The 15,537-nt window shown below is 31.4% G+C and overlaps 1 protein-coding gene and 1 pseudogene across 1 annotated transcript; both read right to left on the bottom strand.

Annotated features, from left to right (window-relative positions):
* Nucleotides 1–7,675: 7,675 nt before the first annotated feature.
* LOC112522743 lies at nt 7,676–10,369 on the bottom strand (annotated as a pseudogene).
* A 98-nt stretch (nt 10,370–10,467) lies between these two features.
* Nucleotides 10,468–11,946, bottom strand: LOC112522740 (secoisolariciresinol dehydrogenase-like). The gene is made up of 2 exons (XM_025132041.1): nt 11,921–11,946; nt 10,468–11,239 (listed from the first exon to the last, which is right to left on the bottom strand). Exons 1-2 carry the CDS (start codon nt 11,944–11,946, stop codon nt 10,468–10,470), a joined length of 798 nt encoding a protein of 265 aa, XP_024987809.1.
* Nucleotides 11,947–15,537: the final 3,591 nt, after the last annotated feature.

Genomic DNA, 15,537 nt, shown 5'->3' with positions numbered 1-15,537 from the left:
ATTATTAATCAAAGTACTCATGCTACCGTGCAACGCACGGTTCCCATACTAGTTGTTTAGTAAAACGGCCCCTAAATTTATACATCACATGATTTTTAAGATATAATTACTTTTAGAATAAATAAATAAATATCATTCTTACGATAAGAAGAAGTAATTTTATCTCTGATTGGTTGAATTAGTAAAATTCTGAAACTTGGCTGATTATAGAACCGGTCGAAACTCAAAAAAAGTAAGGGATCGTTTACCTAAACGTTTACCGGTAAAATTCAACACTATCACTTATTTACGGGTAGAGATGGCCAAAATTCGGTCCCGGGCCGGTCCTTACCAGTCCTAATCAAGACAAAAACCGGCGGTTACTGGTCCTGCCATAACCGGTCCCGGTCCCAGTTCCGGTGAAATACCTTGTAACCGGTCAAGCTTACCGGTAACCGGTTAAGGAATCCGGTCCCGGCCAAAAAAAATATTTTTTTTTTCAAATTTTTGTTTATTAATAAATTTTTAATATGTTTTATATAAATACGTTTAAAAATATGTTTTGTTATATATATATATATATATATATACGTTTTGTTATATATATATATATACACACGTGTTGACTTTTGTTGACCGAGCCGGTACGAGCCGGTCCTATAACTGGTTACATAACCGGTTCCGGTCTTAACCGGTCTCGGTCTTAACCGGTCTCGGTCCTAGAAATGGTTAAAATCCTTAACCGGTTCATAACCGGCGGTCCACAACCGGTCCATACCGGTCCCGGGCCGGTTCCGGTCCTCTGGCGGTTACGGGTCGGGCTGGGCCCATTTGGCAATCTCTACTTATGGGTAAGATTTTATTCATGAAAATGCATCGTATGCAATAACTTATCCTGGTAAGCACTAACCATGGTAAGAGTCGTCGTTTTCGCTCTTACCGGGTAAGATTCTTAATCATTGTCATATTCATTCAGTAAAGTAATATGACTTAATAAATGCTTACCCGAATAAACATTTGATAAACGGCACATAACAGTTATATGCCCTCATTGTGTGATCTTTCTAAAGTTTTATAGATTATGAACTTATGCTGATTTAAATGAAAATAAATATGTGGTGAGACATGATACTTTGAAATTTTCGAAACCCTCTTTGGATGTGCATCACAATATCAACTATCAACTCATGTGGTCGTGCTACTGCTAGGGATAGTGGTTTTTGGAATTATTTAGTATATACAGATGTTGGTATATATATACTACAATAAAATCGGGTTTATATGACACTCTTAATTTTTAAGTGTTCTAATAGACCTATCTAAAAGTGTTGTAATAAGTTTATATAACGTTTTTTTGACGTCGTAATTTATGACATTTTTAATATAAACCGTCTCATTAGCAACTTTATAGGATACTATTTGAAAAACTGTCCTATAAAAATAAATGACCTATAAAAAATTGAGTTTAGAGGACACTTTCTCAAAGTGTCCTATAAAGTTGCTAATGCGACATTTTGTATTAAAAATGTCCTAAAAAACTTGTTAAGACGCCCAAAAGCATCATATAAACTTATTACAACACCTTTACATAGAACATTTTATATTTGTTCTTATAAAACAGTCTATTGAGACGCTTAAAAATTGAGGGTATCCTATAAACCCAGTTCTGTTGTAATGATACTTCTGTATATATGTTCATTATGAGAAATATTATATACAAAATGCTTATTGGTTATTAAAACGACATAACATGACTTTATGAATAAGTCAATGATAAAATATTAATTATAAGGTGTTAATTATAAGTTGGCTTATAAATTAATAAGTTGTGACTTTAAATATATAAGATCATTATTATAATGGTATAGATTTCGTAATCATATTTAATAATTTAATTATTTATAAAATTCAAAAAATATGGTATCCGATCAACCCAATTTGGCACGAACCATATTTAGAAATTACTCATATGACACGTTACATCGCACGTTTATTTTGCCATCTATATTTTCATCAGAAAACAAAACTGTAGAGATTGTCGCGTAGTAGTAGAAGTCTAAGGGGAGGCGGCGGAATATTTCATCTGCCTAGAGTTCAATTTTGGACGTCCATAACAATTGTGGTCACTAAATTTATCAGGGTTGATATTTTAGAGTTGCAGTTAACCAAAATAGTTTAGACATAGTTTGGAATACCCTTCTAGAAAACAATACAATATTTGATACTAAAAATTGAAACAGACATGGCTTATAAATAAATACCAAAAGTTGGTATTATAAGATCTGATAAAAGAGGCGTAATAGAGATGTGATGGAAACAATGATTTGGATTTAAAATGACAGATATTTGTAAGGGATTTTCAAATCAGTCATTGTGGGATTTCAAATTCAAACTTTCCTTTAAATATTCAAGCACATGATATTTTTTATGGATTTTCTTAAAAGATACAAGTATTAAAAATAATATTACCAAATGTTTTATAAATTTTACAAATGCATATGCATTTTGTCATTCTTTGTAAACTCGTGTATTTTTGCGTACAAAATACGATATTCAGATTTGCACTCTAACGTAAAAATATCATGCCAAACAATATAAGATCCAAGTGAGCTCTCAATGTTTAAGGATATATATAGGGTTGGATTCCGACTAAAATAAGAGTTGAGGTGAAAAGCGTAAAAAAAAATAATTCATTATTGGATGTATATTAGGATGAGATGCATCAGATCAATTATTATATCAAGCACGATTCATAGATAAGTTTGAGATTAAAGGTGATCAAGGTTTCAGATAGCGTCTTACGCTTCTCACTTTAACTCTTTTTTTTCACACGATCTTTCACCTATATATATATATATATATATATATTTTTTTTTTTTTTTTTTTTTGAGAGAGAGAAAGAGGGGAAAGTTCATGTACAAACTCATTTTTCCCAATGACATGAGGACCAATCTTGTACATTCATCTTATTTGATCTAACAACTCACATTAAATAACGTTTTTAATTAAATTTGTTAATTAAGGTAATAGTGATAAAAGAAAGTTAATTCAATCCATGCCTATCTTATTTGATTTTTTATTTTTATTTTTAATTTAAAAAAATTACTCCTTTAAAGTTTAAAATAAACTATCTTAAAAATTACTAATAATTTAATCAAACAAATTACATCAAAAAACTGATAATTTCATGTTTTTCGATATGACATCTATCGCGATATAGTTTTTTTTTTTCCATTTGAACCGCTTTTTACGTGAACTGGTATATATATATATGTGTTATATAACGTCGTATGTATGTATATGTGTTATATGTACATATTTTATGTATATGTCGTATGTGTATATATATATATGTGTTATATTCATTATAAATATTTATATAAGTTCAAGTGTGTACAACAGCTCGACATTGTAAGTGCGTAACTTAACATCACCTTTTCAACACTTTATTCAATGTCGTAAGACTTTGTTTTCTTCATCACCGTAACACAACACCCATCGAGACCGATCAAGAACCTTAGGAGACCAAGCGAAAACCTATCAAGACCGATCGAGAACCCATCGAGAAAGGTCAGAGAATCCATTCATTGACTTGGTATGTGTTTATGTATTATAAACCACAACCTAGCACCTTCATTTTCCATCGAGAATCTATCAATCGATTTATTATTATTTTTTTGTGTGTAAAACCTTAGGTTACCACTTTCAGCTTTTATCGAGATGGATCATGAATCAATTGAGACCAATCAAGAACACATCGAGATCGATCGACAACCCATTGGGTCGACCGATCGACACCAATCGAGACCAATCACGACTAATCTAGAACCCATTCATTGATTGTGTGTGTGGTTATATGTTAAAATCATAACAAAACACCTTCATTTTACATCGAGACCGGTTGAGAACCTATTGATTAATTTATTATGTGTTTGTGTAAAACCATAACCTATCACTTTTAACTTTTACAGAGATGGATCGGGAAATCTATCGAGACGAGTCAAAAACTCATCCAGATCAATCAGGAACCCAACAAAGGAAAAGAAAGAAAAACTAAAGTATTTCTAGTTGAAATTGTGGTATATTCATGATAAATAATATGTATATGCATGATCAATATTTTGGTGAAAATTAATATTTATGATAAATATCATATTAATATAAATGCTAGAGAGTTACTGTATACATATGATCATACACAAATATTCATGATGAATGTTACGGTGAAAATGTATATTCATGATGAATGTTACGGTGAAAATTTATATTTATGACGAATATCATACTGGTGTATGAATGTTGAAAAGTTGTTACATATATATGATATATCATATATATGTGGTATATTTCAAATGCAACCTTATCCATTTGTACAACCAATGCAACTCAATTAATTGAGATATTTATGGAATTGATGAGAGTTCATTTATTATTATTTAAATATTTATGAAAGATGACTAGAGTTTATTAATTATGATCAATATTTTATATTATGAAACAGTAAAAACTTTTATGAAATCACATATTCATCAAATTAAATGGATGGTTGAGATTGAGTTGTATTGGTTGTACAAATGTAAAGGGTTACATAATAATTAACCTACATATATATATATATATATATATATATATATATAGAGTTTGTTTCAAATGAACCCATCACATTTGTACAACCAATACAACCTAATAAATTAAAATATTTATGGAATAACTTTTTTTAATAAATTATTTAGAACGAATGCAGTTGAAATCTTACAAACCAAACACAACAAAACTTAAAGCCCATTTAGTTTTCAAAAAGACTCACTCTCTTAGAATTTCAATTCAAACTCCCTTTTTTTAAAAGCCATAAATTCACCATATCGAATAGCAAATATATTAAAATGAAACGTATTTCAATTAAGGAGGTGTTTGGAATTGTTTATAAAAACAATTTATTGACTTGTTTTGGTGTGACACCGGTAATAAGCATTTTTGAGTGTTTGGATAAACAGCTTATACCAGTGTCAAACCAGTAATAAGAAGTTTTTGAAGAAGTTAAACCATTCTAACTTACAATAAGTTGATAAGGACTTTTGTGTATAAAAAAAACATAAGTTGTTTCAAATAATCAATCCCAAACACCCACTAAGTTTTTATTTTAAGAAATCAATCTTCTAAAGCTTTATTTTAGAGAACGTATCAACGTTTTAATGCAATTCAATTAACATGTTATATCTTTTGCAAATTAATAAAACATACTATAACTTTGTAAATAAAAAAGTAATACTCCACTCGTGCAATGGGTGTAGGGGGTTGGTATAACCAGTGGCGAATCCAGGATTTTGGTCTAGTGGGGCATCTTTAAGGTAGCTTAAACGCCCACAAAGTCGTCCGATGTGTTTTTAACCTAATTCCACCATTCGAAGAGATTTTTGAAGTTTTTTTGGATTTTTTTAAGGGTTTTTTTCATCGATTTCAAGGGATTTTTTCAGTTTTTTGGTTGATTTCGAGATATTTTCTTTAGGTGGTGAGGGCCCTAACAAGAAATTACTGAGGAGAACCATGGTAGAAAGTAAAAAAAAATAACTTTTAACCTAGGAAAATTCTTTTTCTGGGGGCCCTTCTCCCCACCTTTTACATAGTATGTCTGCCACTGGGTGTAACGACTGCCCCGTTGTCTCCGACATAGACCTTGTTATGTCATTTTGGGCTTTGTTCTAACCCGAGCGAAAGACTGACTGTAAGTTCGAGCAATGTCTGGTTGAAGAAAGTGAGCTACTTTCGTCCTTGGGAATCTCTAAGGTAAGTAAAGAATGAATCCAACGCTACGATTTCGTAAAAAACGATTTTTCTAGAAAAGTATTTAAAAATCTCTTGTCATAAACAACAAAATAGAAATTTCTGAAAATAAATTCACCAAAATGGAAGGTTACTTTCTTATGCAATCAAATGAGCACAGTTTTGAAGTTTCTAGAAAGGTCAAGTCTTGATGATCCTTTGAAAGTCAGAGTTTGATTTTTAAAAAGTCCATTAAAAGCTCATAATTGAGTTTTATATTGAAACGCTATTTATTGAACCCAAATTCATAGTTTGACTTTTCTAAAAGTCAAACTATCACACATCAAAAAACAACGATCTGTAAATTTATGATAAATTTGAGAACTGGTGCATCATGTTTTATTTGATATAATTTTTTTATATTTATAATTTAAATTTAAGTGTCATTTACCAAACGTTTACCCGAATAAGCACTTACTAAATCACTTTACTTTTATCGGATGAATATGACAAAGACTAATAATCTTACCCGGTAAGAACGAAGACAAGAAAGAGGTTTTGTAACCAACCCCACCCAATTATTGTTAAACTTGTTACTCTTATTTGTCACCTAGAAGAACGAATGGTTCACAATACTATCGCACAACACTACTTTCTTAGGCTTAGGAAGCCTAAAAAGAGTCTCGTTCCGAAAAGACCAAATAACCCATAAAGCCATTAGAACTACCGCCTCTAAATAAGCCAACTTCACTTTCTTCAACCGCAAAGATAATAACCACATAATCCAATCCCCGAATTGAAATTAAACTCTGGAATATCCAAACCCACCATCGACCAATTTGCATCCAAATATCCTGTGCCATTTGACAAGAAAAGAACAAATGACTCACCGATTTGATCTTCAAATTGCAAACTGAATATAACAGAGAATGCACGTCGATTCCTCATTTATCAAGATTGTCTTGAGTTGGGATTTTGTTCAAGCCCAACCGCCAAGAAAATACATGAATCTTGATAGGAACAAGCCGATCTATCTAGTAGAAGAGTGATTGATCACCAAAATTTTGGAGTTTATGTAATTACAAGCGGAAGCCACTGAGAACTCACTCGAACCATCGAGGGACAAAACCCATCTATTCTCATTTGTATGTGAGGTTCCATATTCGAATTTTGTCCCAATTTTTTTCAAATACACACTAAATTTGAAATTAAAAGCTGAAAATAAGAAAATAATACAAAACAAATTTAATTTCAAGCAATAAACGGTTTTTTTATTAACCTGGACATTCAACCTGCTATACAAACCGACTAATTTCAGGACGACCGTTTGCTTCACGGATAGTTTGAAGTCATCGCATTTGAACATCACATCCAACAATTAATACGACATGACTTTTCACAACCCTAAATTTGTCACATTATGATGAATGAACAAAGCCGTGGCACACCATAGTGGGTCCCCCTATTACACCATCGTATATTCATATGGTGTGTCTGATATTATTATTGGACCTGTAACTTGGTTTTATTCGTAGATTTTTTCTTTGGATTAAAGATTTATTTTTCATCTGATTTTGGGTAACAAACTAAGTAAACGAATTTTTTTTGCTTACATATAATTAAAAAGAATATTTAAGATTCTTTTTAAATTATGGTTAGCGTCTCTAAACTCGATTAATTATGAATTTGGTCCTTATGGTTGTCATTTTCGCATGACCATAATCCCTGAACCAAATGGTGCTAACGATGACTCTGTTAACACGAGGGTAAAATTGTCCCTATACTCTTTCCCACGTTCTAATGAAGTTATATAGACATCATATTGAAAGGTTTTAGGAAGAGAATATGACATTATTCAACCAAGAAAACGACAAAAAAGAGGAAAAAAAACGTAAGCACACAGAACACAAGAATGATGTAACGATCTAGGAATGTATCATGTCCATGAAAACAAGCCAAATGCAAGATCGAGAACAGAGTAACCACCATCTGCGGCCAAAATTATGTCCATTGATATACTCAGACTCGTCACTTGCTAAAAAGATCGTTGCATTTGCAATATCTTGTGGTCCAATTTTCTTCCCTTTAAGGTTAGAGTAAACGTTTGAGTTTTCATCCACGTGGAAGAATTTAAGTGCCGACGGAGTTGGTATAACGTAGGGGATATGCAATTAACATGAATTTGATACTTTCCTAAAACTCTGCGGCAGCATTCTTTGCTAGTCCCATCACATCATGCTTTGAACTTGTGTAAGCATGAGAGGCATCCCCACCGGTGATAGAACATACGTGTTGATGATACTACCACTACATTTTGGGACCATCACTCGTGTTGCGTGTTTGGTTCACACTAGCAGCACGTTCAAAGTCCGCCTTATCATTTTCTAAAATACTAAGGGGCCGTTTACTAAACACTTACTTGGTAAGTGTTAATCAGGTAACTTTCCTCACTTGATTCACATGGCAAGGACCAAAAATCTTATCCGGTAAGAACGATGATAAGAATAGAGTCTTACCCGGTAAGTGATGTTGAGGACTCTTACCCGGGTAAGCGTTTACCGGGTAAATTGTTGCATACGCTACCGTTTTAGTATGCTACAATCTTATCTGGTAAAATAGATTATAGTGTTGACTCCCACTGGTAAGCGCTTACCGGGTAAGTATTTGGGTAAACCGCCCCTAAGTTTTGACTCATCAATAATCCTTGCATTATTAACGGTGATGTTAAGTTGTCCATTCAAATTTATGTATTTAACACTAATGTCGGAAAATCTTTGTATAAATCACCAAATTTTCCGCCGGTCATTTTTACCGATTCAAAACTTATAAAATTTAGTCCATAAAAATGAGAGAAAACTAACGTATGCACTATAGGCGGTCCGTCTCTTATTACGATATCAAATATTTTATGGTAAACTATATTTTTGGCGTCTATGTTATCACTACAACAAAATCAGTTTTATAGAACGCTCTCAGTTTCTAAGCGTCCTAATAGACTTTTTTATAGGACTTAATTTATAGGACCAAAAAATAAAGTGTTCTATTTAAAGTCGTTGTAATAAGTTTATATGACGTTTTTAGCATCTTAATAAGTTTTTTTATGACACTTTTAATATAAAACGTTCTATTAGCAATTTTATAAGACACTATTTGAAAAATTATTCTATAATAACAAGTGTCCTATAAAATATTAGTTTATAGGACACTTTCTCTAAAGTGTCCTATAAAGTTATTAATGCGACACTTTGTATTAAAAATTGTCTTAAAAACTTGTTAAAACGTCCAAAAGCGTCATATAAACTTATTACAACGTCTTTAGATAAGACGTTTTATATTTTGGTCCTATAAAACAGTATATTAGAACGCTTAGAGATTGGAGGCGTCTTATAAACTCAATTTTGCCGTAGTGTATAATTATTGAACCTCTAGTTGGTTTTATATATTTTTAATTATTATAATTTTTAGGTTATTATTGAGAGATTTATGTTCATGATTTTGTGTATTTCTTTATTTGGAGTAATTATTTACGTTTAAAACGAAGATTAAAGACGTCAAGAAATAGAAGTCAAATAGATGAAAATGGTCTTTGAAAAATGATGTATTATGCACATATTACATGATTTAACGGACTTTCAGTAAACGTCGTTAGTTTTATAAATTAAATCGTCAAAATAAAAATATTTTAAAAAATCAGTAAACGAAATTAAGAACTTAAATAGAAATTATGAATAACCTGTGGACAAACTTTGAATTTACTCATAAAAATACGAAGTTCTTGTTTAAACTTGAAACAATCTTACCAACACTACAACAAAATTGGGTTTATAGGATACTTTCAATTTTTAAGTGTTCTAATAGACTACTTTATAGAACTTAATTTATAAAACCAAAATATAAAGCGTCCTATCTAAATGCGTTGTAATAAGTTTATACGACGCTTTTGGACGTCTTAACAAGTTTTTAGAACATTTTTAATATAAAACATTACATTAGCAACTTTATAGGACACTTTTAAAAAAAATGTCTTATAAACTCAATTTTTTATAGGACAGTTTTTCAAATAGTGTCCTATAAAATTGCTAATGGGACATTTTATATTAAAAGTGTCCTGAAAAAAATATTACGACGTCAAAAGCCGTCATATAAACTTATTACAACGTCTTTTTAGATAGGACACTTTATTTTTTGGTCCTATAAACTAAGTCATATAAAGAGGTCTATTAAGACGCTTAGAAATTTGGAGTGTCCTGTAAACCCGATTTTGTTGTAATGCAATATCTTATAATTGTTGAGAAAAAACAGATAAAAAATTGTGCTTAAATATGATTAAAAAGGATATTAGCTACTATTAATTATTATAAAATAGAGCCATGAATGATGGATTTATTCTCTTATGGTATGTCGAAAATTATGACTAGCAACCCTAAATTCGATTAATTATGGATTTAGTTCTTATGATTGTCATTTTTGCATGATTACAGTCTCTAACCAAATGCTGCTACCGGTGGCTCTGTTAAGTCAAGGGTAAAATCACCCTTTTAACCCCTTCCACCTGTTAGTAAAGTTATACTAACATTATAACTGAAAGGAGTAATGTTTTGTCGAGAGGATGACGATTTAAGAATAACATAAAATCATTAAATAGATAACAAAAAAATTGCAAAATACCTTTAGAAAGAAACAAAGGCGAACACACAAAACACAAGAATGATGTGGTGATCTAGGATTTTAACCTGTAAATGAAAACAGGCCAAATGAAGGATTCATAACGGTGAAGCCACCATCTATAACCAAATTATGTCCACTAATATACCCAGACTCGTCACTTGCTAAAAAGATAGCTGCATTTGCAATATCGTGTGGTCCAATGTTCTTCCCTTTAAGGTTTGAGTAAACACTTGAGTTTTCATCAATGTGGAAGAATTTAAATGCCATTGGAGTTGGTATAACGTAGGGGGATATGCAATTGACATGAATTTTATACTTTCCTAACTCTGCAGCAGCATTCTTTGCAAGTCCCACCAGACCATGCTTTGAACTTGTGTATGCATGAGTTGCACCCCCGCCAATGATAGAAGCTACACTTGCAATCGTGATAATGCTCCCACTGCATTTGGGGATCATCACTCGTGCTGCATGTTTAGTTCCCAAGAAGACTCCGGTTAGATTGACACTAACGACACGCTCAAAATCTGTCTTATCATTGTCTAAAATGCTAAGTTTTGGACCATCAACAATCCCTGCATTGTTAACCATGATGTCTAGTTGTCCATGCCTAGCAATGGTGGTGTTGATTGCGTTCTCTACATCTGATTCAAGGGTTACGTCACAGTGAACGAAAGATACGAAGTCAACACCCAAGTCTTGGCAAACTAGTTCTCCCATTTCATCTTTGACATCAGCAATAACTACTTTAGCTCCATGCTGTAAGAAGGACCTCACAATACATTCCCCAATGCCTTGAGCTCCACCAGTAACTACGGCCACCTTATTCTCTAGCCTGAAACAAATTTTGTTTCATAAATTAAAGCAAGCACCTATCATCGATTCTGAAGCTAAATCTCTTTTACTTATCGAGTGTCCTGTGTTAAAACAACAATATTCAATGTATCATTTTGCAAAACCATGAAATCGAATTGTACATTATGTTAAAATAAGTCTTCTACAGTGGTACCTAAGATGTAAAGTTTTAAACTTCTAAGTACCCGGGTAACCGGTTGAAGACTAATTTTAGATTAAAAAAAATTTCATGTCACTAACCACGTCAGCAAATAATACTGAGTTGGACACCACATCACTCGTCACATCAGCATGATAACCGGTTAATGCTTCAACCGGTTACCCGAGGTACTTAAATGTTTAAAACTTTACATCTTAGGTATCAAAGTCATCCAAACCAACTATACCAAGGAAAACTTGTGTTACCCATTAGAGTGGGTCCGCCTCCGCATGATACTACTGTGGTATACAATTTCCAATATCATGTACCAACCAAATTTACATACTTGGTACGACACTTTAATTACTAGCAGTAAAGTTAGTACCACTTTAATCGGTACAGTTGGTACACATGTTGGTTGGTTTAGTTTGATACAAAATTATGAATCCAAAAAAATATGAAAAAATTTCGATGAATAATATAATTTACATATTTTATGAAGATCATGAAGAAAAACCATACCTTGGCTTTGCAGCCGACGAAGCCATTATGTCACCACGAAATTTGTGTCTCTTGGCCCAAGTTCGAATGGTTTAATACGAAGTTGGAGTTGTACCACCTTATTTATACGGATTTTCAAAAGAAAAAATGTGCACAATATTTTTTTTATTAACTTAGATATTCAACTCGCTATATGAGCCGACTAATTTTATGGTGATCATCTGTTTTGCGGGTAGTTCATAGTCGCTGCATTTGAACCTCCATAAGCACAAGGGGATTTTTATTTATTGTTGGATTTGAACTTAGGACCTTCAGACACTTTTTATTTTTAAAGTCTAAACTCAAACTAATCAGGCATCACCTTTATGATTATAATATTTTTTTTAAAGACCATTAAAAAAAACCCCAACAAAATTAAAACAAAAAAGAAGAGGCAACTGTGAGGTGCGGCAACCCATTAAATAGAAAATAAAACAGATAGAAAAGAGCAGAAGTTAAAGAAAATCTAAAAAATTATAAATAAACTACAAACAACCCAACTAAAACAAACCAGTAAAATACGCACAATATTAAATCAAAAGGGATCATAAGATATACTTGCTTAAATATATGTTTTACTAAAAAAGTTGACAAATATTTAATAAAAATATTATCTAATATCACATATTTATTTGTCTCAGTTTATACATCACATGATGTTTACGATATAATTATTATTAAAATGCATTAGAAGGGTACTCGTATAATACAGTGAGATATATCTTCATTTTAATTTTTTGTTTTATTTTTTGTCTATGTTGATATAATACGGCTTGTGTAGTTCTAAGTAAAATGTTTTTACTTTGAATGAAAATAAATTTGAAACAATATATCGATATTAATATCAAATTAACTATTTAAAAATTCTCGTTTTTTGTACAATTTCTTTAATTCAATTTTTTATTATAATTTAATTTAGGTCTAATGGCGAAGTAATTTATTTTTGGCTTAGCAATATAATTCATATAAAGATAATGATTCTGTTAGAACTCAATGATTATCTTAGTTATATTTTAAATTTTTAATATTTAAAATGAGATGTTTATCTTGTATTTGATTATGTTTATCTGTAATTAGTTATACAAATTCAAAAATTGAGCTTTAATAAGTTGTATTTACGCATGATTTACTTGTAATCTTAAGTTTTAAGTAATATACATTAATAAACGGTACTTCATGCACAAAAATTGGTTTTTAAGATTTTTTGTCAAATGTTTTATAATATAGTATAGATAAGTAAAATATAAAATCAAGATGTGATGAAATTTCGATTTATTTACATAAAAGTAAGAGTTTTATCTCCAATTTTGGGAAACTAGCCAATTATGGAACCATCCGAGATTCAAAAAAATAGCAGTTTAAGGTTTGTGCCTATCTAATGTTGAACTGAATGCTATGCATAAATAGGTGCAAAATACTCGGTAAATAGGGAGCATCAGATGATCAACAGGGTCTTCTAAAGGGAAATTACCCAAAATAACCATTTTATACATTGTACATTAACAAAATAATCATTTTTTGAAGCTTTTTCATAACATGACCACCAAAATCGCCCCTAGAGGGCGATTTTGACTATAAGGTACGTATGAGTCTCACATGACCATTTGGGAGACAAAAATTAGATACTATATCTGAAAATGGGCAAATCGCCGTTAAAAAATGAAATCGCTCCCATGGGGTGATTTTGACCTATATTTCGTCTTATAATGAAGACAACTTATAACGCAACGATTTGACACATCAATGACGATTTGATGAGACATCGAGGGCGATTTTCATTGGTATTTTGTTTTTTTTAAGACCATAAGTAATATATATAAATCTTGTAGTATTTTCTATAAAATTGTAATAATCCAAACACTTCTACTCTCACAACCTTTAACCTGCCACTTTGAATATGCATGGAACCATTATCACTTTGACGTGATTTCATATTTGTATTAAGGGTTGTGATGGTAGATGTGTTTAAGGGTTAAGGGTTGCGAGAATAGAAGTGTTTAGATCATTACAATTTTATCGAGAATACCACAAGATTAATATATTTAGCCTTCGATGTCTCGTCAAATCGTCATTGATGTGTCAAATCGTTGCGTCATAAGTTGTCTTTACTAGAAGAATGAATAGAGGTCAAAATCGGGGAGATTTGGACAAAATGCGGGTGATTTCATATATATCAGATATAATATCTGATTTTTGTTCCCCAAATGATATACATGTGGGACCTATCTGTACCTTATAGTCAAAATCGCCCTCCCAAGGCGATTCTGGTGGTCATTTTATGAAAAATCTCCGAAAAGTTGTTATTTTGTCAGCGTACCATGCATAAAATGGTCATTTTAGGTAATTCCTCCCTTCTAAATCTTTTTGCAAGCCTTGTTTCACCAGTTATACATGTGCTAAAACTATAAATCATCTAAAATGAGTTATAAACAAAATAAAACATAAAAGTTCATATCATACTAAAATTCTTACAAATAAAAAAAAACAAAAAGTGTTTAAAATAATAAAGAAAGAAGAATATCGAAGAGTCTTTTTTGTTTTGATCGGAGAATTCGGAAATTAAATAGCCGTTTTTTTTTTTTTTAAATTAGATAGGCTTTTTCATTGAGCTTGATTCACAAGCATGTATAAATCATTTCCCAAACATAACTAAAATTTTGGGACCCTGCTCAAAAACTCGTACTTAACATACGAGTAGACGGCCTTACATATCGATGATTATATATTGACATTAGTCTGACCGGTAAGTGGACTTTTAGATTAACACATCTTCATTGGATTCCTTTGTTGTGGGATAACCCCACAAAATATTATAACTAGATATGCAGTATAAAGTAAGATGTTATGTTAAATAATACAAGGTCCAAGCGTATGTACGTCCCATGAGCAATCTGGGCCACAATTCACAATCTGATGTACAATTAAACGCCTACGTACCAAATAGTGTTCGGTGCAATTATGATACCTTCTACCTACACAAACTTTGCTTAGTCATTGAATTGTACAATGTAACGAGTAAAGATTGATCATTAACAACGTTTATAGCGTTTTAAATACTTCAACGGAATTAAATAACTCTTTTCAACACTGTAATTCTTTTTCATTTGAAAATCTAAAAAATCAAAACTTCTGCACAAAAATTTTGGATAAAAAACGCATGTTCAATATTTCCATGTCTCATCCATGTTCATCAATAACATGTAAACACATAATCTTATATACATATATATATATATATATATGAGTTATTATGCAACCATTTACATTTGTACAACCAATACAACTCAATCTCAACCATCCGTTTAATTTGATGAATATGTGATTTCATAAAAGTTTTTATTGTTTTCTAATATAAAGCATTGATCATAATTAATGAATCCTAGTCATATTTCATAAATATTCAAATAATAAATAAATGAACTCTCATCATTTTCATAAATATCTCAATTGATTCGGTAGCATTGGTTGTAAAAATGTAATAGGCTGCATTTGAGACGTATTCTCTCTCTCTCTCTCTCTCTTTCTCTCTCTCTCTCTCTCTCTCTCTATATATATATATATATATATATATATATATATATATAGGAGCAATCAAATAC

This window comes from Cynara cardunculus (genome assembly GCF_001531365.2).
Source record: "Cynara cardunculus var. scolymus isolate 2C chromosome LG 12, CcrdV1, whole genome shotgun sequence".
Taxonomy (NCBI): Eukaryota; Viridiplantae; Streptophyta; class Magnoliopsida; order Asterales; family Asteraceae; genus Cynara; species Cynara cardunculus.
Note: the sequence above shows the minus strand (reverse complement) of the source record. Positions and strands in the feature narration are given on the sequence as shown.

Excerpts from the sequence above, each read along its gene's own strand:
- LOC112522740 (XM_025132041.1), bottom strand. The coding sequence starts at position 11,946 with ATGGCTTCGTCGGCTGCAAAGCCAAG. Across the intron at positions 11,240-11,920 it reads TCGTCGGCTGCAAAGCCAAG|GCTAGAGAATAAGGTGGCCG; the intron begins GTATGGTTTTTC and ends AATTTGTTTCAG.